Below are 22872 nucleotides of genomic sequence, written 5' to 3'. Positions count from 1 at the left end.
CTTCATGCACCCGCATGGCCCTGGAGGCTGTGAAGCCAGCCCCGTTTACTCTTCCTAAAGCTCCTTTCCACGCTTAAAACCTTCTCAGCACCCTCTGCACTGCTCGCCCTGACATGAGGTTGATGCTCCACACCACGGTGATTCTCCTGGCCCAGGGCCGGCAGCCGGTGCTGCTGCCCCTTCACCTCAAGAGCAGCCAGGCCAGGGGTGTGCTGCGGGGCTTTAGGGAGCTGTAAGGCTTGCAGTTGTAGGATCAGAGCCCAGCTGAGCTACCAGAAGAGTCATGGCCTCTACGCACACAGGCTGGCCAGCCCGCAGCCCTTCTGCTGAACTGAGCAATAGGAGGACAGGGGGAAGGCCACGGTGCTGAGTGTGCGCAGGGGGTGATGCACAACGCCTCCTTCACCCGGTGCTTCGTGAGGCAGCACGTGAGGCCTCGGTACCACAGCTACCTGAAGATGCTGAGGATGGCTTTTGCTCCTGGGGGGAGACCAGTGGAGATCCTTGTGCCAGAGCCACCTCCCCACCGGCAGCAGCTCACTTTTTTGAAGTGCTTGTATTTGACACACAAGGAAATGCTTCTTTTTAAACAGAACAAGCTGTTAAGTCTCTTCCCCTTTTCACATTTAGCACAATACCAAGGCTATGAGCAGTGTTTATTTACCAGCTGCTCACTCTAACCACAGATTTACAGGAGCAAGCTCGCTGTCACCAGCAGTTAGATGCCTTGTCCTCTGCCTGGGAAGGTGCTGGGGGCAGCCCAGCCCTGCTCAGTGCAGAGCTGCTCCAGGCACTTCACTGTTACACAGCAGCTTCGTTAGTTTCACATTCTGATCCTCAATCTTGCCTGAAGTATTTCCAGAATTTTTTCTCTCTCTTTTTTTCTTTTTTTTTTTTTTTTTCTCCTTTCCACTATCTGAAAACAGCCTCTTTTGGAAAGCTCAGACATTTTCCTCTGAGTTAAATTTTATGTTTCTGAGCCAAAAACCACAGAAGCCACCACTGGGTGCTTTATAGTCTTAATTATGTATTGCAGGAGATTGTTAGAAACTGAAATGCGAATGCTTGGAAATATAAACTAGAGAACATATAGGAGAAAGTGTTATCAATGCTCTTTCATTTATTGCATTTATAATTCTGTGCAGCACAAGTAAAAAACAAAGATTTACACCAAAACTGTTTTTTTCAGCTTTTATTTTATAGAAAAAATACATTTTGTATTATCGAGTACTGTTTTTTGTTTTTGTTTTCAGCTAGCTTTGCAAAACACATACTTCGAATGAAGATGAAATACCTGAAATCTGAAAGTTTTGAACTTCTGATGGCAGCTGGGTGCCTGCTGTTTCCATTCACTACTGTGATGTGCAAGCCTCAATTGGGCTATCCTTTGCAGTGCTCTTTTTAAAGAAGAGGGATGGAAAACCACGTGCAGCCTTACAGGTGTGACGGATTCAAAATACCCTATTTGATACCAGGACCCCTTCCTTTGTGAAGTCTGCCACAGAAACAAACCAGCAGAGCAGTCGATAAATTAGCAGTGGCATGGTTTGTTAGTACAGATCTCTTCTTACCTCCTTCCTAGCAAGAGAGAAGTAGAAATTGCATGCCAAAAATATGTCAAAGAAGTACAGCAGTCAGTGCCGTATTGTGAGTTTTACAACTGTCTGAAAATGAAGCAATTTCAGCAGTGGTGTGCAAACGCCTCTTTTCCCAGAGCTTGGATAAACAGTGACTAATTCCCAGACAACCAGCCAGCTTGACTCCTGTCATTCAGACATTTTCAACCTGAAAAGCAAAGATAAAGTCTGTTTTGGTAGATACAGCAATCGAATGCAAACAACGCCTCTACACACGTGAACAGGCTCACGTTCACATCCCCAGACAGGCTTTCACTGGGTCTCCATTGAAAAATTCAATGATGTACCCCTCCAAAAAATCTATACACAGAAAACACCGTCAACTTGAAACTGTCTTCTTCCTCTGAAGTACACATTTCCACAGCAGACTATTGCCCAATCTGCCTAAGATTTTCAAACGCACACAGTATTTTTCATGACAGAGCAACTATCAGGAAGCTTGTAAGGCACATATGGTGTGGGTTACACCAAACACACTTCTGACAATCCCACAGAAACGTACCAGAGTGGAGTGCCTGTCAGAAACCTGAAGTCTGCTGCATTCAGAAGGAGCAAGCGCACAACTAGCCGCTGCTAACACACCGAATGTTTGAAGCATGTGCAAGCACTCATTGAACTGATACCTTATCACCGACGTTATCACCTGTGGTGATAACCATGCCTGCATACTTCTGGAAGGAAATACAAACGTCGTGGTGAATTTTTAACTTTGAACATTTGTTCGCGCTGGTGCTGACCTCCAAGGCTGAAGTCCTACGTTCATCCTTAGGACAAGAGCAGCAGTGGCAGTGCTGGGGAGCTTTCCCTGTGCTGCCCAGAGCACCGACTTCTGTGCAGCCTAGAGATGCATCTGGGCGTACTCAAATCCACAGCAAGCAGCCCTATTTGTATGCACAAAGGACTTAAACAGTAGAATTCAAAAAGGGCATCTGCCTCTGGGACGGAGATGTTGGAGGATGTCCTGCTGGGGATGCTGGTGTCCCAAAGCGTGCCTCTCGCAGGTTAGGGTGCAGGCCAGCCCCAAGGGTGGAAGGTGAGGAAGACGGTGAGGAGTGCACACAATGTATGTGCTGGGAAATGAAACAGCCAGGTTCACGAATCACATTTTCAAGTCACTGATTTGTACTGTGTAACTGCTCTTGCTCAAGCTTTCTACAAACTGGAAATCTTCAGCCAGAGGAAACTTTCCACTACATTGAAAGTACGACACAAGTTCAAGCTCAGTACGCAGTCCAGGCGCCTCCAGTGAACCGGGCTGTTTGCCACTGACCTGCACGTCTTTTACAAACTCTGTAGGCAGAACCACCTTTCGTACAGCTTCCTTGTGAATACTGGAGAGCATCAAACGTAAAGGCAGGGCGCTTTAGAAACAGTTTCCCTGGAAAATGATTAGTCATTAGTGGTTACTTGTTGAGATTTGCTAACCCCTGATACATTGCCATATGCTACTGAAATCCAGGACCTGGCTGGCCAATGTACGGGAAAACAATGCTCCTCCATGCCTCTGTCGGCCAATTTCATTGCCTAAAACAAACTAGCTGCTCCTATCTTTTTCATGACCTGAATGTTAGCTAGAAATACCAGCCAAACACACTCAGCAAGCCAACAAACCAGTTTCCTTGACATGCTGTTGCCTGACATGATCCTGTGATCCTGCAGTTCATCAGTTATCCTGTGATTCTGTCTAGGATGAACGCCGTGCCAGTCAGCCCATTATATCAGCATAACAGCAGCTTTCTACTCCATGAAGCTTTCTCATCTTTACTTCAGTATCAACATCAGCAAGTTTTATACAGAAAAATACTTAGAACACCTTCAATGAAAGATAGCCATTTTTAGAAACTGCACTAAAACTCCTAGAGCAGAAAAATCCTAACACCATCACAACATGGAGTACAGAAATATTCCACATTCCTGCTTTTTCTGCACCATTATTAAACCTTATCTGCATGTAGCAACAAATTCCGATACAATAATTCTTCCCCCTTCTTCACCAGAGATATTTCACCTGTAAGCCTTTGAGGTCTTTAAAAGATGTTTAGATGTAGAGCTGAGTGATATGGTTTAGTGGAGGACTGGTTAGTGTTAGGTCAGAGGTTGGACTTGGTGATCTTGGAGGTCTCTTCCAACCTAGATGATTCTGTGATTTTCTCAAAGACCTCCCTTAATTCTCATTGATTAGAATATAAAAAAATATTAACTTACTTTACTTAAAATTTAGAAAACAATCTCTTTCAGAACAGAGTACATGCAAATAATGACTTGTATCTAATCCACACAAAACATATTTAGATCATGAACACTCACCCAGGCAGCCATGTATCTTCCACCCATCGACCATCTTTGTCTAAGAGCACAGGAGTTGATCCTTTAAATTTTGTCTTTTAACATTTTGTCTTTAAACATTTTGTCTTTTACAGAATCCTTATTTTGGCAAAATTATAAGCGACTGAAGATAAGTCTTTGAGGATGAATTCCTTTCCATGCTGGCTATCCATTTGTCTTGCTTTAATGAAGCACTTTCACTCAAAAGGTTCACTCAACTTGTCTTATATAATAACAGGAAGAAAACAAGTTGATTTTAAAGAAAAAAAAATATTATATATTTAATTTAAGAGCTCAAAATCTTTTCTATCTCACTGCTGAATGCAACAGTGCCACTGCTTGGAGGAAAAACAAAAGCAACACTACCCCCCTCTACCCCCCAAAGGAAAAAAACATACACTAAGAGACATGAAATTTAGGAGGTTAAACTCCTGGAGACTACCTGCAAGATGGTTGTTGCCTACACAGTACTTTTTTCAGCTCAGTGGTCATGACAATGGAGCTGTTTTTTCTGGGGTTTCTCAGTCAAATTCCTCCTTGGATCAGCTAGTAAGGAGTAAAACGCTGACTACCGAAAGCTAAACTTTGCAAGTTTACAAATGCTACATTTACACTCATAAACTAAGGAGGCTCTCATGCCACAATCACCCATGGTTAAATTGCTGTCACAGCTTTTTGGCGTGTGCTGATCAGCAGGTTTCCAAACTCTGGCTGAAGTTCAGTGGGGGCTACGAACCACTCTCACAGGCAGGCTGCACGCAGCTGCCCTGCTGTGAAGAGTTTGGCTGTAAAATTATTTTGGTCTCAGGACTACAGTGCTACCTCTGGCACTGCAACTATTTGTACAGAGAATGAAAAAAAAAAAAGGCTAAAGGATTTCTGTGTATTTAACATAATATAAGGGCTGTTTTGATGTGATCATCATCTTGGAGAAGAGAGGAAATAACAAGACACGGCAGGTATACAAAACTTTTTATTGACAACAGAACAATAGAGAGGAACATCACCACTTCCCATTCCTCAGGAATGTCTCCATTTCACAGTCAGTCTGCTAAAAGTATACTTTCATGGTAACAAGCAACAAGAAGGCATGGAGCTGTCTGTAACCTCAAGAAAAATGGTTCAGTGAAGGGTAAAGGGACTGGCAGTGTGCAAGTGTGCAGCAGGCCCTGTCACAACACAAACACGGCAGGCAACCGTATACGCAGAGCCAACAGGCACAGACACGAAGCAGTCAGAAGCCTGAAATTCCCTCTATTATTTCCACTTGAGGGCACTATGTGAAGTGCTGCCATCCATATCCTGCCCCAGGAGATTGCAATTTCTCCCTTCGCTCCTTTGCTTCCCTATCCTTAAAGATGTTTATGCTTCCAACTGAATGGTGTCGTCTCAGAGAATGCCTGATCTTTTAGAGTTTATCACATCTTACCAGTTTATGCATGCACTTGAGTTTGCTTTCAGAAGCTTACATTGACATAAAGGAAAATAAAAAAAAAAAAGTGCTGCATAAGAATAAACGGATTTAGTTGTTAATGCTTCCTTGCTAAGAAAAACACTTCATTACAAGATACTCCTTGTAATGTTTTTTCATAAAGTATGTATGCAGTCTACCTAACACCTGAAAGAAACTGCATGTCAAAACTCCTTACTGTAATTTCGACTATTCTGAAATGAAATTTGAACTGAGATTCAAGCTAAACGACAAAATCTGTGAGTACACAGAACTGCACAACGAATGCAAGACGAAAGCAGTCTTTCTCCTGCATAAGGTTACTCTGCCTGCAGAACTGTGTTGGGACCCTGTAGTAGTTTACACATTTGTTAATCTTCATTTATCATGTTTTGCCTTTACTTCAGCAAATGTGCCTCTGGATGTGCAACTAGTTGTTAAAGTGCTTTAAAATAAAACAAAAACTCCAACAAAACAAAACATCCCTCAAAAACCGCAACAGATGTGAGAATTTTATCTGAAGGATTTTGTACAGCATTTACAATGTCAGCATAAAGCATCTGAAACATGAGCATTCCCTGCAGACTGATGCAGTGCAAGCAGTCTTAGACATTAGATGCTGCAATTCCTCTGGATTCAAGATGCACAATACTTACAAAAACAACCCTAGAAGCACAGACAAATGCTGGTGGCTCCTCCTCTTCTTTTTAGAAACATAATAAAAAAATCTGCATTACTCTTTCATAATTTAAATACATAAGTAATCTCCACTTTTATTACTTCATGACAATGACTTCAAATTTACATTATTTTAAGTACCGTCATAATAGCTCCATGTATAATACAGATATTTGCTGATATCCTGTCAGAAAATAATAATAAAAAACAAAAAACCAAAACCCTTCCACTATATAAAAAAAAAAAAATTATGCCAGAAAGACAAGAACACAGAACAGGGACTTGGTACAGACTATGATTTCAGTTTTATATCAACCACAGTTAACCCAAAATTAACAGGTACACAGCGATATTCAAAAGCAGTGCAAATATCTTTGGAGGTTAGAATAAAATTATACTACAAGAACATAAGACAGAAGAAATAAAAAGGCAAGTACTTCAAGTACAGGAACCAGTCTCTGTGAGGTCCATCTTAGTGTTAGCTGGGAGCTCCTGTTCCCATCTTACTTCTTCCTCTGGAACACATTAGCCAACATTGCACCCGATGTAGTCAGCTGGCCCATTTTGTTCAAAAACTTGGTCTTGGTATCCTCACTCACAAGGCTCGCAGCAATCGACATTGAGCTAGGAAAGACAAAAATTCAGTTACAGAAGACTACAAACAAAAAGAACACTGTGCTGTTCTTTAATAAACATCCAAATTGTCTTTGCCTGTTAGTGGTTTAAAGACGACAAAAGATCAATCCATCATGAAGAATTGAAAAACCATCGCCACCAAGCCCAGATACATATAATACCATTCACGTAACACCATAAAGTGAATTATCATGGCCTCAAGAACAGTCCTAGTGAAAAGCAGTAAAACATTTTTGTGCACACTATTTTTTGCTACCTTTGAAAGTCATCACACTAGCACTAATTAGATATTTGACGATTGCTACAGTGACAAACATCTCTGTGGAAAGATCAGCTTTACCTTCTCACCAGAAATGTCGATCTGTATCCTTCAAATATTATGTTTAATACAAGGACCACAGTACTGGATTCGACCAAGGATCTATCTAGCCCATGTATCCTGCCTCTGACAGTGACTAAAAGCATGGAAGAGTAAAAGCAAAGCAAGTATTAATGGTGGCCCCTCTCCTTAAAACTCTTATTTTCCAACTGCTTCTGCCTGAGCAGAGTCCAGAATTTGCGTTGTCTGTCAACTTAGTAACTCCCAATAGATCTTTATTTTACATATTTGCTCAGCCTTCCTTTGATAGATACCCTGTACATTTCTTGCCCACCCTTGGGCACAGCTCTATCGGTTTCACCTGGCAGAAAAGCCTTCTGGTGACTGTGCATGTGACCCCTGCCACCTTTCCACGAGTGCTCCTACTTCATACGTACAGAGTCCAAGTTTTCACAAACTAGACTAGAAAGAGCAACATACTGAACCTACACGATGCTACAGCTGTCCTCATGTGCTCTAGTCACAATAAAGCAAAACCAGCAGTCTGGAGTAGGCTTTTAGCACTATGAGAACTTCAGCCTGCAGGCCATCCTCATGAAAGAGGGATGTGAGATGCCCGCCACATGCATTGCTTTCAGCACTTAAGCTGAGCACCTCCTGCCTTCTGAGATTCAGGACAGAAGCTCAATTACTGTCTTCTAAGGATCAAAAACTAAGAACAACGTCATGTGGAAAACAGGAGCTTCATTATTACGATACAACTACCAGTCTGTCACTCTGTGTTTTACACCAGAGAGACAGAAACAACCAAAACTGAACTGAAGTTCCTAAGATGTGCTTCAGTGCAGGACTTCTGGTCACAATCTTGGACACCATTCTGGAAGATCCTCCACAGAACATTATGCTGGAGGCACGGGAAAAGAAAAGGGAAGTGAAAGCCTTACCCCTGTGGCTCTTGGACGGTCTTGTTTTCCACTTTCTGTTCACATTCTTTTATCATGGAGCTTAAAATGACCTAAAATGAATAAGGAAGAGATAGATATGATACTTTTTCTGTTACATCAACACTTCATACTAAATCTGCTCCCCAACTAATTTTGACACTAGCAGAACCGTTTAAAATGAATCTCCCGTGTTTTTCAAGTACATTTAAGTAGCAACCATCTGATAATGCCTTGGGGTAGAAACAACAAAACCATTCAAAATATTTTAAGGAAGAAAAGATTTTTGAACCAGTTACAAGAGTTCAAGAGTTCCTTCTGCTTCCCTCCTATTTTTTTTTTTAAAGAGAGCCAAACCAAACTCACTTTTGCAACGCATCTTCTTATCTCCCTTTTTTTCAGACCTTACTTTTATTAACAGTTAACTTTTACAAACACTCATCTTCCCTATATTTTCCTTTAGTTTTCAAGTATGTTTTAAAATTCTTGTAATTACCAGCATGATGCATGAACAGAAAAGCAAGGAACGAAAAGAAAAAAGCGTAGTAGTGTGCAGAGATAACTTAATGGAAAGGAAATGTGAAAGTAAACTTAATACATCATTTCACTGATGTCTTCCAGGGTTACTACAGATCAAGTTTTTTTTTTTTTTTTTTTTCCCCTCCCCTTTTTACTTCAGCAATTCCAGCACTAAAGTTTAGGACTAAACTTCCTCACTTGAAAGACTGGCAATAGAACTGACTGGGTCTTAGAGATCTCTGTTGTGGTGCCTACAAGCATCACGTCAGGGCAAGGAGCAAGGCAAGGCAATTCCAGTTCTGCAGTAAACTCACTATGAGTTCATAGTGAGTTTTCTAGCACACCGGAGTTGGAGCAAATATTTTAAAGCTTATGTTTCCCTTGGGATAAGAAAATAAAACATTTGTCATCATGCCTGAAGACAATCTGTGATAGTGAAGCAGAATGTGATCAAGATCGTTCTCAATAATCTTTTATTTATTTATTTCAGCCTATTTAAGGTTTCAGTTCCTTCTCTGGCTACAGGACTCAAACTGAACTACATACGCTTTTAAGCTCTTTCTTTTTTTTTTTTTTAGAACTGAAAATGTCCTTACACTTTTCGAGTTCCACTAATGACTACACAAAAATGAAGTATTAATATTTGTAAGAGTTATCTCATTACTCAACATGACAGAAGAAAGAAAATGAAACTAAACCCAACTTTTGCCTACTGCAGCTTTCAGGTGTGTTCCTGGACTTCCCAATACACACCGCACCTCCCAGCTCACTCTGAACACAGAGTATTCAGTTGCCTTTGATTGATGCTCAGACCACTACTGTCCCAATCTGAATGCCCTCTGAAGTCAGATTATTTCCTCATAAGGTTTCAAAGTCCTTCACCCCCCAGTTCCACAGATAATTAATATAGAATAATATCATACAGAGCAAACATGAATTAGACTATGGGTTATTAGGCTAAAAATGTAACCAGAAGGGAATTTGTTACCAAGTTTAAGAATTTAGAACTCCTAGAAAACAGTCTAACTGAATTATCTCACTTGACCAACATAAAGAACAGTAATTACTTTTCTCAAGTACAACACAGTCCCTGAAGAACACTATTAACCTTCAGAAAAGACATTCGTAAAGACCTTCCTTCACTTCCTTCCTACACTTAGATTAAATCTTTTCTTCCATTACTTGAAGTGTTCAGACTGTAAAGATTTTCCAGCATGCAACTAAATTACTTCTCTTACTTTCAGGTACTGAATTAATTTCTATGTATTCCAATCCCTACTAGTGTTCATCATCTTCAGGTACTTACAAAAAAGACCAAGACACATGGCCAAAACTTTCAAGCTTCTCAAGCCAGTTTCTCTAGATACCTCTTTGCTTTTGCTGCTTTCTGCGAGCACCTACCATGGTAGCTCTCATGTCCTGTCTACTTATTATAACCTGCTTTTTATGATTCATGGGTTCTCAGAATGGTTGATGTTGAAAGGGACCTCTGGAAACCATCTAGTCCAACCCTGCCTTCTTAATCAGGGCCATCTAGAGCGGGTTGCCCCAGATCATGTCCAGATAGTTTTTGCACACCTCCAAGGTACAAGACTCCACAATCTCTCTAGGACCAGCGCTTGGTCACCCTCACAGTAAAAAAAGTGTTTCCTGACATTCAGATGATACCTCCTGCATTCCTGTTTGTTTCCACTGCCTCTTGTCCTGTCCCTGAGTGCTACTGCGAAGAGGCTGGCTCTGCCTCTTTGCAGCTGCCCTTCAAGTGTTTGTACACATGGATGAGATCCCCCGGAGTCTTCTCTTCTCCAGGTTGAACAGTCCCAGCTCTTTCACGTCTCCTCATAGGAGAGATGCTCCAGTCCATTATCTTAGTGGCCCTTCATTGGACTCTCCAGTGTAACACTCTCTCTTCTCTGCTGGGGAGCCCAGCACTGGAAGCCGTGCTCCAGATACGAAGTTCATCCCACATATTTCAGGACTATGTTTTCTTATCCTGTCTCTTTGCTGAACTTGATTATCTTTCATCTCCTGAACTCCACCACTTTTCACTTCCATTTCCTTGGACACATTGTGGCCACGGATTTTAGTATATTATTGTTTTAATGAAAAAACAGATGGTAAAAACATTTATTTTTATTCAGTCTGCAAACATCTGTGATACTAGTTGCAGTTCAATACTTCTCCTCAGGGTACACAGCCTGAAGATATAATCAATTTTACAGATTTTAAGTTTTCTTTCCCCCCAAACCCTCAATGTTATATACTTTGATACTATTTATGAGTAGCTTTTCTTAACTTCTGGTTTTAAGTATCATTACATTTCAGCTCTTGCTGCCACCTGTATCTCATACGCAGTAAATGTTGCTGCTCACCTCATGCTCTGGTGAGAGATGTTCCATGTCATTTCGTAAACACTTAAGTCCTGGTAAAAAGTGATTGACCATTAAATCCTCTGAAATAACTAAAAATTGTGTTGTTAAGGTAGTGTAAGGATCATCTTTTGAAATTATACTATTTTATTCTGTCTTCTGATTCTATACAATTTTGTCCTACTGAACACAAGGACAAGCTACAGCAGCAATACCCAAGAAAACAGCACAGCTACTTCAGAATTTGCTACTTTACAACTAACAAAAAAAAAAGTTTGAAACATACGTAACTTCATATCTTTCATAAATCAACGCTGTTTTTTTCCATATGTAAACATATGTGTTTTTACAGTTATTGGTTCAGATCAAGGGATTTTTCTGAAAGTACTTAAAGTGGTTGCGCACTGGAACAGGCTCCTCAGGGAAGTAGTCACAGCACCAAACCTGTCAGAGTTTAAGCAGCCTTTGGACTGTGCACTTAGTCATATGGTTTGAATTTCTGGGTAGACCTGTGTGGTGCCAGCAGATGGACTTGATGATCCTTGTGGGTCCCTTCCAACTCGGGATACTCTATGATTCTGTGATTCTGAGTTCCACCTGCTGTGAAAATCTCCTCTTTATACTGAGCAGATCGTATTTTAGATCACACATTCAAAGACGAACTTTGTTATTTCTCAAATATTAATCTTCTCTCCCCCCCAACAGAATTAACACCTAAACTTCCCCTAAAAAAAAGGGCAAAAGGATACAACAACAGGAAAGAGCGCTGTAGGCTTCAAACAGGTGGGTGGCGATATCCAGTCTCTTCGAATCCACGGACTGCTGGTTGTTGACCAAGGCTAACTTGTGCAAGTGTGGAATAACAACTGTAAAAAGCAAACACTGGCGTAAGTATTTGAAATTGCTTTCCATAGACGTGCTTAGCATTAAGGATTAAGCTGTTAGGTTACAATCGCAGGCATCTGAAACGGCACGCATCAATGTGGGATTAGAGCTGCAAATAATGGCTTCTGATGGAACTGTTCATGCAGGTGTAATTGACCAATTCCAATGTGAAATAACAGTGTCGTAAGAACACCTAAAATGAAAAAGGCTCCTCAAAGTACCACTTTTGGAACAGGAACAATTTACAGAAAATATTTTGACATTATTATTCCCCTGTCGCTGAAGCTGTCTAAAATACGTTTCTATTTTATAAATACAGCTCATCAGCTAGTGAAAGAGATATGCATGTCATGAGAAATCTTCACCGACTAGAGAGGAAGAGGAAAGCATTTTACATGCTAAGTAACTCAGAAAAGGCAAATTCATATTTTTTCTTGTGACCAGTCCCCTTCAGCTTCGAAATAATTAAATTTCCACATGCTGATGTGTTGTAGGTACATCAACGTGAGCTCAAGTGAAAATTATGTTGGCAAGGTCAAAAAAAAAATATAGGGACACATCTAAACTCTAAAAAATAAAGAGTTTTCATGGATTTATTTTGTAAAAATAGTATCAACACAACAGCAAACTATTAGCCTCAGGACAAGAAGAGGAAGAACTCATCTTCCCAGCAATGCAACTTACATTCATCTCGAAACCTGGGCTCAGCATTAGGTCCAACTCTTCCAAACGTTTTTATGATTTCTGTATGTAGAGAATGTTGGTCTTGATATTGAGGGTCCTCCAGGAAAGATGCCAGCTGCATTTTTACCCTTTCCAGAAGCTTAAAAGTTCCCAGAGAAATATATAATAAGTTCACAAAAGAATTAAGGTGTTATAAACATTAAGCTCAGAGTACATTTATAAATGCTCTGTATTTTAGATGATAAACCTTGGACCTTCTGCTCACTTACAATCTTTTCTGATAGGATGTTCCAACCTGCTTAATACAGCTCCATATTTTAAAGACTTAACAGTGTTTTACTCCGATCTATCTTTAACTATAGGCAAAGAGTGCTTTCACATAGCCAGTCTCTCCTCCTGAAGTTTGCTTACAATTTTTATCCATTGTAATTTCCCTCATTACTAATATCTTTGGAATTTCTCTTTTAAAGACAACTGAGTTCACATTAGTTTCTTTGTAATATATCACCTAAATAAGATGAAAAAATTCCTGCAGAAGACAGATGCATAGATGAGCATCATAAAAGCAATGGAATTAAAAAGATTACTTCAACTAAAGGCTAGAAAAACTGAACAAAATACAAATATGTCTAAGATGACAAAAACTTAATTTGCACTCAAAGTTGTTAAAGTAACATTTTCTGCTACATTTTGGAAGGAGCTACCACCTTTGTTCTCTAAGGTTTATTATAATTAGTACAGTGAATACAGTCATTTTTGTGCGGGAACAAAACCGTATGCTTTCCAAACTGATTATAGACATGCAATCCAAACTGCAAAATTGTAACTTAGCCATCTTCCAAGTACTTGTGAGTCATCACTGACTTCTTACTCACATTTCCTCAAATGCATTCTTTTAGAGTATGTTGAAATTACAGGAAGAATGCAAACTCTGCAAAAAGTTGCAAGGACTTTACAAAAAAATTCAATTGTACAACTAGTACATAAAATAAAATACAGTATTTCTATAATTAGAGCAGAATCCTAGCCATCTTGTTCAGAATTCTGATTTACTACAAATGTTTCATCATTTAGAAAACAAGGAGAAATTGCATATCTACATTATCCTGAAGTATCATTTCATTTACTGCACTGTGATGTCTTTTCATGTCTTCTTGGGTACCACGTGCTGAGACAGTTGCAGAGGACCAGCAACATGAAAGAACTACAAGAGACTTGTGCCCTTCTAAAGTAGTTGGAAGCCAAGCATGATATCCCAAGCAATCTAAAATGGTGCAATGTATTTATGTGGAGGTAATCAAATCCTAACATGATTTTTTTTTTTAAATTAGCATTTTAAAGTGAGGCCACCTGTTTAATTTGGAAAAAGTGGATTTGGATTTCTCAACTGTATTAGAAAATGTTTGTTTGTTTTACATATTTTAGCCATGGTTTTCCCATCTTTTAGCACAGGCCTCTCCCTTTGCATATTTTTTTTTTTTTGTGTTTGGCTTGATATTTAGAAGCAAATGTTTTTCTTAGTTAAAAGATGGTTTGCTTTTTTGTATAAAAATAGTATGCAAAACAAACAAAAAAATGAAACGAATAAACAAAAATGACTACAGAAAAACTGGAAAGTATTTTAAAAGAGAAAACAACCAATGAAGAAATAATTTAGAAGGTTTTTTTTTTCCTTTCTTCTCCAAGTTTATTAATAGGAAGTTACTGAATTTATCAAACCAAGTCTGACTAAAGGACTCTTACCTCTCTTTGAGTAACAGTTTCCATGATGGTCCCAAAAGCAGGAATTGTTGCAATCCTCACTGAGCTACAAGAGAAAAATGGTGTCTTTTAAGAACTATTCAACATTAAGAATATAAATAATTAAAAATAGAGCAAAACTAAAAAATTAGTACTTTAAGTTACGTTAGTTTCTAGCAATGACAAAACAAAAAAAGCAGACCAGGAGAAAAGACAGACAGGATTAACTCAAGGTCTCAATCTGAAACTCACAATTCAGGATCACTGGACAAGGTTACAAGGGCCGGAGCAACCCGCTTGCCAACTAATGCTTCACTCATGCCTCGAAGAGTCAGCTGTAAACCAGTCAACATGCAATAAAAAACGGTTTGGTAAACTGGAAGGAGAACTGGGTTAGCTGTGACTGAGGATGGGCAGGCAGACTCTTGGGGTTTATCTTGTTTTAGTCACCCACACAATATATTAAACTGATTAAGACACTATTCATGCTCTAGCGTTTATTGATAATAAACCTGTTAGTAAGATTAGCAAAGCATCCCTCCTTAGCTTGAAAGAAATATCACATCAGAGTATTATATTATATATAGTCCAGGAATTTAAGTACTACGGTTGTCTACCAGAAATTAGGTACTGCCAAGGCTGTTCCACATTTCAATATTGCAGATGATACTTTATAGTAAAGCTGGTAGCATTACAGAGCACATTAATATGCAGCTTTCTACTAGAAATGTTTTAAGCAAATGGCAAAATTGAAATTGTGATTTATTATAAAGATCAAAAAAAGACATTGATTTAGTTTTCTACTTAAAATGTATTCTGCAAATTTATTCTGTTCAGTTCTAGCTGTTCCAATAAACCTTTCTATTTACAGGTAGGTGATTTTAAAGTTACATTGGCTTAGAAGTAACTCCTTTTTTTTTTTTCTCAACTAGAGTAAGAAACAGAACTGATGGTTATTTCTTCCTAAGTATTAAGAGGGATGCTAGATGTATAAGACAGTCAGGAAACTTACATTTCAGGGTCACTGGAGAGAGTAATGAGAGCAGGAACAACTCTCTGAGCTACCAGAGTTTCATGTACCCCCTTCACCAACAGCTGAATGGTCGGAGCAGGGGGGTTATCACAGGTGATGCACGGAAATAGCGAGCACAGTATCATGGGAAGAAGAACGGCACAACCAAGAGAGAGAAAGAAAAAACACAAAAAGCAAACCAAAATTAGAAGCTAAGCAAATACTGCTACACTAGTGCTTCATAAATGCAAAGGCACGAAGAAAGCTGAAGTGGTCTGGCAATCAGCACAAACCTGACAAATTCCATGACACAAAGTAGTTTTCTCTATTCTCAGCAATTTAAAAACACAAACTTTGGAAAGTTTAGGAAGTAATTTATGCATTATCATTCAAATCTTTCAAAACACTACAACGATGCCAATCCAACTTTGACAGTCTAATCTAAACAGTGCTCTACCTCAACGGAATGGTGTTTCTTACAGTATGGGACTGTCAAATGCGAAATAAGATTTCTTTAGTTAGGCCAAATGCATGTGCTCTTCTAAAAAATAAACAAACAAAAAAAACAACCAGCATCTTCCCAGAGGCCACTAAGCTTTCCACAATCATCATTTATTTTAGATTTAACAGCCTTCTAAGCAGTCTGTATGTGAAACAACCCAAGTTATACTTGCTGGTCTATGCAGGTAGAAAATGGATAATAATCCTTGATTTAACCATGAAATGTGTTTCACCAAGTCTTTTTGAGTACTAAAAGACCTGTTTTTTGCAATACATCCTAAATATTAAGAACTGAGATCACAGTGAAATTTATGTCACTATCCATAAATATGTGGAAGTTGTTTACACTTAGGCACTTCCAAGTGTTTTTTTTTTTTTAACATTACTTATGTAGCAACCGTATATGTATTTGTATATACTTGTGAACTCTGTGTTTGTGAAGCAGATGCCCTTTACATGTTTTCTACCTATCAGATAGTCTCATTTTTAGAAAATGGCAGATTCTAAACTTTCCTCCTCAGCAAAGAGTTGTGTTTTGTTTTGCTTGCCTTTATCTGCGTTAGTAATAAAGGAAAAGCATCTTATATGTAAGAAAGTCTGCCTGTATTTGATGGTTTTAGGGGATAGGCATAATGGGTTTGGTGAGTAGTTTCTGAGAGAAATTTGAATTATGTTCTCAATATTTAGCAATATTCTAATTACCTACATTACATCATGAACACAAAGTAAATTATCTGCTTTTTCTCCAGAAGTGTCACAAGAGAATATGTAAGATCCATATGTGCCATGGGAAAAGCAGTACCTGGTAGTGTATCATGCAGTGCTAAAATTAGGCAAAAAAACATTTACACTAACTAGAGAATTTTACATTCTGCTATTTGATTGAGCATTCTGCTTTTACTGACTCTGAATTTAAAACATGAAGTCAATTAATTAAAGACTGGAAGGAACCTGACTTTCCAGAAGCCTTCTACACAAAGGTGTGATTTTGTTAAGCAATATTTGTGCATGTGTGCACACATGCTGTGAACACAGTGTGATTACAGATAACTGAGAAGGAAGCAGAGGGGAGAGAATTGTTAAACTGCGTAAGCATTACTGCTGCAAAACACCCAGGGGTGGAAAGCTGCAACTTCCTACATTCATAATTCACATAGTACTAGGAGTGCACTAGCAAACTACTGCATATTAATACCAATGCTTTTCATGATTATTTAGAGTGGCAGCAACTTAAAAAGTGCTGCTGTATTCAGCTTTAGGAGTACTCTTCAAAATGATGATAAAGACAGAGCTCACTGTTCAGCCATGGTGACCTTCCTCTCATACAGAGAAGTTAAGCAATGCTTACTGTTTTCAATTTTGAACACAGAGGTTCTTTACTTTTTTCTTTACTAATCTGAATTTTGAGAAAAATCTGGACGTAATGTAGCGCTTTGTGATTAGCAAACTTTCTAGAATGATCTCAGTTCCATGATTATGTGACCTGCTGCACTTCTAATTATGGTAAAGCACGGCAAACGGCATCATTGTCTTACAGAAAACAAAACATGCTTCATGATTCAAGTGTCATTCTGGACATATGTTCCTAACCTTGCACCTTAACAGACCAACAAAGTTTATAACTCAACTACACACTTGTTCAAACCAGCACGGTCAAATCTGTTTGCATCGACGTTTAAATGGGAAACTACTGACAGAAAACATTAACACACAGGAGCAAAAGAAACAGCTGGATGGGCAAAGCCACATAGCAGCACGTTAGGCTACAGTGAGACAGACAACACAAATTTTAAAAACCTCTTTTAATTGCTATAGAAAAATGTGTGTTCATTACTTCAGACATAGTACACCTTAGAAATTGTAGCACAAAGCTTCCTGTCCCCAAAGGCGAGCAGTGACACAGACCTCTGTGTCCTTCTTGGCCACAACAGACTTTAAGGTTTGGTAACGTGATTTTGCAGGCATTAATCACAGTGGTCTCTGTGCTGCTGCAGACCACTGCACTGGTCAGAATATTTATAGCACACATACAGCTGTCCTGCTGGTGACACGCTCTTCTGTCTTATTGTCTAGTCATTATCATCTATCTTATCAGAGAATTGCTGGGCCTTGCTGGTGAGCAACCTCTGAGACGTCAGAAATTCCTTGAATAAAGGAATTTTCAAAAGTAAAACCAACTATCACCATCTCTGTTCAGAGCTGACTTACACTGCCATGTATAAATACATATGCTGTGGCTACTAAGTGGAAACATAAAAATCTATCAATTGAGAAGAGTGTCTTCAATCAAGATGCCTCTGCATTAGTAAAAATTGAAATGTATTAGGGAACAAGCAGTCAAGTAGCATGCAGAACTACCTAAAAATAACCAATGTGCAGTCGCAGTAGAAAACTGCAACTAAGACAACAGCCTGTATTAACTGAAGTCTTTCATGCATTGACCAAAAATTGCCATCTCCTTTTTACAGGGAAAAATGAACAAATATAAAGTTGGATATTTTCAAGCAAAGTCAAACAACAGGTCTTGCCGTTGTTTAGTGCTTTATCTGCAATGACTTGCAAAATTGCCGTAGAGAAAACTAATGATTTTGGTTATACAATTGCTCTGTTTTTGTGATGTGTTTGCAAATAGCTACAAGATGGCAGATTCAGCTAGAGATCTACAGCAAAGCTATACAATGAATCCAAATTAACAGAATCCCAAACAAAAGGAAGGTATGAAAAGAATGAAAGAAGATATCTCTTTGTTCAGTGAGTAGAATATGTTTCATACAGTGTTTCTGTATATGCCTTTTTTAATTAAAACTTGATAAAACAAAGGCATGATATAGAAATAAAATCATACTTATTAGCTAAAGGCAAGAGTCTATGTTAACATCTAAAAATCTGTTCAGAATAAAAAGATGAAGTTTTCAATCTAGTAAATTAAGGAATTGTATATTTAGCCAATCATGTTTTTTTTTTTTGTAAAAATTAGAATCATTCATGTTTGTACCACCATATTTGGCACCAATGGAAACTAGTTTGAGCTACAATGCAGTGGACTGTTTGCATACAGACAAAGGTATTGAAAACCACTAACTTGTGAATTAGGCCACTGATGACGTGTTAACTAGCAAAAGCAAATGTTACAACTTGGAGAGAGATGCTTGCTTATATTTACATACAGACCTAAGCAAACACATTTGACAATGTATTTAATTCTGGTTTGAACACAATTTTGCAATGAAATGCATTTTCATAATCAGAAAATGTTTGTCAGCATGCAATAATCAGAATGCAAAACCCAAGTCAGTAGCAGGTCAAAGAACACATACACGGTGACTACAGAAACATTTTGAAAGTGGCTAATGACAAACTGCTTAATGAAAGATGTGCTGTTGAATAAAGAACAGATACAGAAACGACTGTACAACTTCCTGCTCCATCACATAGTACACAGCTTCTTGAAGCAATTTGTAATTTTTAAACATGTATCAATTTTACCTGAATTGCTATTTTTATATATACACTAACGTTTCAAATAAGTGATCTAAAAAACTTTGGGTATCACTTACCTCAAACATTCTAGCAGCTGTGCATCGAACAAGAGCAGATGTATGGACAACTCCATACCATAAGACAGTTAACAGCAACTCGTGATAAGCTGGGTTTGCACTACAAGGTAACAGTTGGGCAATCAAAAGAACAGGACAAAAAATATCCCCAAACCCTGCATAAGTTCTTTGCTTACAAAAAACTGTCTCAATAATCTATTGCTCAACTAGTCTAAGCCTCCAACTCTTATCCTTTATGAAGGATACATTTGCTCCATTCTGAAGAACATGTAACATTTACTGTCTAGAAAACAGGTTGCATTTTCAAGTTCATTTAAAAAAACACCTTAAGAATATGTTTTTCAGTATATTACAACACTGAACTGAATGCAAACACATACATAGGACATACTGTAATAATATGGGAAACACTAAATGAATTCTTATTTTAACCTTAACATTTCTGTAGCTTCCTTTTTTTTTTTTCTGTGTGAGCGGGTTTGGTGTTTCTTTTTCACTTATATTTTTGTTTTGTTTTATCACTACATTTTTAATACTTGAGATAAAATGTTTACATTTTCTGAAACACCAAGGAAAAGTGTAAGGATGTTCTTCATTCATCTGAAGCATCACAGTTAATAAAATTACAGCCAGACTGGGAGCTCTTAGTAAAAGCTTCTAATGCATTCAGTTCCAGTCAAATCCATTGTATATTTTTTACCCCAGTTCCACAAAAGAAGCTTTCAGGCTATCAAGAGGAGCATGCGACAGTGAAAGCATGGTCATGACATCTTCCAAGAAGCCAACTAACAGCTTGCGGTCTTCTTCCTAAAGAAATACAACATTAAATGTAGTAGAACTGCTGTCATTGTGATGACTTACAGGTATGAAGAAGACAAACTAAGAGATTAGCATTTAATAATTTTCTTATGAATTTCAAAAATGTCCTTTTAGAACAAGAATCTTTCAAAGTAAACACAAGACTGTAGTTTTCTATTTCATCAACTAAGCACATACTCCTGCACAGGAGTTTTCTTCAAGAAACTTAAAGCCAACTACTTGAGTACCTTCATGGCTCCTGACAGTTTGTGATTGCTCACAGTCACTGCGAGAAATTTAAGTCCATCTGTGAGATGATGTAGGGTTTTCTAAGCCCCATTTTCTTATAAGCCACGTATGTGCCAGTCCATAGCTGCTGCTTACTAGAGGATTATGGAGTATTATTTATGGAGTGTTTATTTTAGTACTAGGTAACACTAAAATTTTAAGACTCCAACTGTGCTCAAAATAGCAATTTACCTGCTTATTTATTTCAGAGACTGTTGCAAAATTATGGCTTGCAAGGGGCACAGTTAAATAGCCAAGAACCCATTTATTGAACATCACAAATATTTTTGATAAAGGCACATTGCAGTTGCCAATGTCTAAGAGTCAGAAACTACGATTTAGTGAATTCAGGTTTTAACACTGGTGACTACTGCCTAAATGTAGTAGATGACCTACCTTGGAAACTTTTTAAAATGCACCTACAGCTACCTACTTGTCTATTACCTTCAAAGCATGAGAGCATTAGAAGTTTTCAGAGAAAGCGGTGTGTTTTCTTAAATATATTTTGTTTTTGTCTGGGAGAATAAATGTATGGTATTATGTGAAATTTAACAAAGAAACAGAAAAACAAACCTACCTGAATATAGCACGTAAGGACCCCTGTTGCATAGATGGGAACTGTGGCTTTTGTTAGCACTCCATTGCCTGCTGTGGAATCTAATGGAACATAGTGAAGAATTTAGTTTTCTTATGTACATATATAAAGTAATATATTTTTGCATTGTAAGAGTGTGTGCATATATATATATATATTTTCATCTTTATATATACACATAAAGAATGTATATACTTATATATGCATGCTAAAATAATGCTTGACTGGTATTTGGATTTGAGATTTTATTTACAATTTACACACACACAGTGTACAACTTCAGTGTTTCGTTCAGATTAAGATGAGATTTTCAATATTTCAGAAAGATGAAAAATTTGAGAACTGTGGTGTGATAATATTATTTGAACAGGAGAGAAACAATTTTTTTCTAGCTGCTGCTAAGATCAATTTTTATTCATCTGAATAAAACATTACTCACCTATGTTTTCCTCAGACAGTCTTAAGATTTCTTGGAACTGTGGTTTTACCTACGTAAAGGATTATGAAACCCACATAAGAAAAGCTGTCGGTAGTGTCAATTTACTTTCAAAAAATTAAGACAACAAATACAGAAAAGAACATTTTGAAAAAATGAAAGAAAAAATAAAACATTTAAAAAACATAGTCTTTTGCCACAATTTGAAGTATGATAAAGAGAATAAAAATTTCTGCTGAGTACCCGTTCAGTAGCTACCATTGAGGTAGGAGCATTTAGCACTCTTGTTTTTAAGAGCTGACATCTTTTGTCACTTTGCTTAACTGGGCCTTAGGATTTATGGTTCTACCTAGCTATATGTAAAAGAAATAAATAAAGGAATAATTTTTGCATGTGTGTTTTTTTCTTTGTTGTTCATGAAGTGCTCTCTTCCAAAACATCGCTGTGATCATCAATACTGAAACACTTTTATGTAAGCAAGAATTGCAGAGATAACCTACAGATGAGGCTTTTTGGAGACCAGAGTGATTTTAACTTTCCATATGGAATCTACATTTTGTAGGTTCACACAGAATGCTAACCTTGTTTTTTAATTTTACCTTTAGATAATCCAGTATTTTAGCATTTCCCTTTAAAATATTTTCAATTAATATTCAGAATTAACTAACTTCTCAATTAGTATTCAGAAGTTACTGTATTGAGAAAAAAAGTGACATACTTCATTGATAAAAAAACATTCAGATATAACCTGTAAAAACTATTTTCAGCAGAGAATATGCATTTTATATTACTGATCAAGTATAGGATGGAGTGTTTATATGTGTCATGAACAACGGACAGTATGCTGTTCTCAAGAAAGAAAATTGAGAAATCAGTAGAATTAGAATGATCTCTCCTACTCTGTATGCCACTTACAAAGCAAGTCTGAAGAACCCAGTTAAAAAACCCTTGCACATTAGGCAAAATGAGAAGACCATTCTGAAAAGCTCATTGACTAAAAAACATAAAACAAAAAGATGCAAAAGACGGTTTAAAAAATATCAGGCTTAAAAGTACTTACAGAAAAGCATCAGTGTGGCGTACAAATACAAATGTCAAATAGAACATGGATACTCAAACATACTATAAATATGGATAGTATATATTATCAAGGTACTTTTTTTGGCAGAGCATTTCAAAGTACTTTCTTACCTTAGTGTTTGTAAAAATTTTCCCAAATGTCCTACAAAGTCTCCAGAAAAATCTAGAGAACTCATGGACACATGCAGTTGATGCTACATTGATCTTGCCAACTATTTCTATAAGCTGTGGTAGCCTAAAAAATCAGGATTAAAAAGAATATTTAGAAACCACTTTGATCTTTTGCTTCTTTCCAGTTATATTTGTATAGATTTACTGTTTATGCTAATAAATACACATATTAAGTGCTACTGGTTCTAATCAAATTATCTACATGTTCTGTACAATTCCTAACTGTTGAAGAAAGCAAGGGTTTAAATGTC

At 37.8% G+C, this 22872-nt stretch overlaps 1 protein-coding gene across 5 annotated transcripts in view; it reads right to left on the bottom strand.

Moving 5' to 3' along the window:
* Window positions 1-4922: 4922 nt before the first annotated feature.
* The window catches only part of RELCH (RAB11 binding and LisH domain, coiled-coil and HEAT repeat containing), a 73938-nt gene continuing 55988 nt past the window's right edge, over window positions 4923-22872 (bottom strand). For 2 of the 5 annotated variants that reach the window (XM_068670885.1, XM_068670889.1), the window contains 12 exons: window positions 22562-22685; window positions 21374-21422; window positions 20917-20996; window positions 19954-20060; window positions 19254-19353; window positions 15196-15278; window positions 14187-14250; window positions 12444-12582; window positions 11624-11740; window positions 10878-10966; window positions 7990-8060; window positions 4923-6714 (listed from right to left, as the gene is read on the bottom strand). In XM_068670885.1, the coding sequence (XP_068526986.1) occupies window positions 6594-6714; window positions 7990-8060; window positions 10878-10966; window positions 11624-11740; window positions 12444-12582; window positions 14187-14250; window positions 15196-15278; window positions 19254-19353; window positions 19954-20060; window positions 20917-20996; window positions 21374-21422; window positions 22562-22685 (1144 nt within the window). In that variant the 3' untranslated portion in view covers window positions 4923-6593. Of the gene's footprint in view, window positions 6715-7989; window positions 8061-10877; window positions 10967-11623; window positions 11741-12443; window positions 12583-14186; window positions 14251-14435; window positions 14519-15195; window positions 15279-19253; window positions 19354-19953; window positions 20061-20916; window positions 20997-21373; window positions 21423-22561; window positions 22686-22872 lie in introns of those variants that run through there. The other 3 variants (XM_068670886.1, XM_068670887.1, XM_068670888.1) reach the window with 3 other exon arrangements.

This window comes from Anas acuta, chromosome 2 (assembly GCF_963932015.1).
Source record: "Anas acuta chromosome 2, bAnaAcu1.1, whole genome shotgun sequence".
NCBI classification, from domain to species: domain Eukaryota; kingdom Metazoa; phylum Chordata; class Aves; order Anseriformes; family Anatidae; genus Anas; species Anas acuta.
Note: the sequence above shows the minus strand (reverse complement) of the source record. Positions and strands in the feature narration are given on the sequence as shown.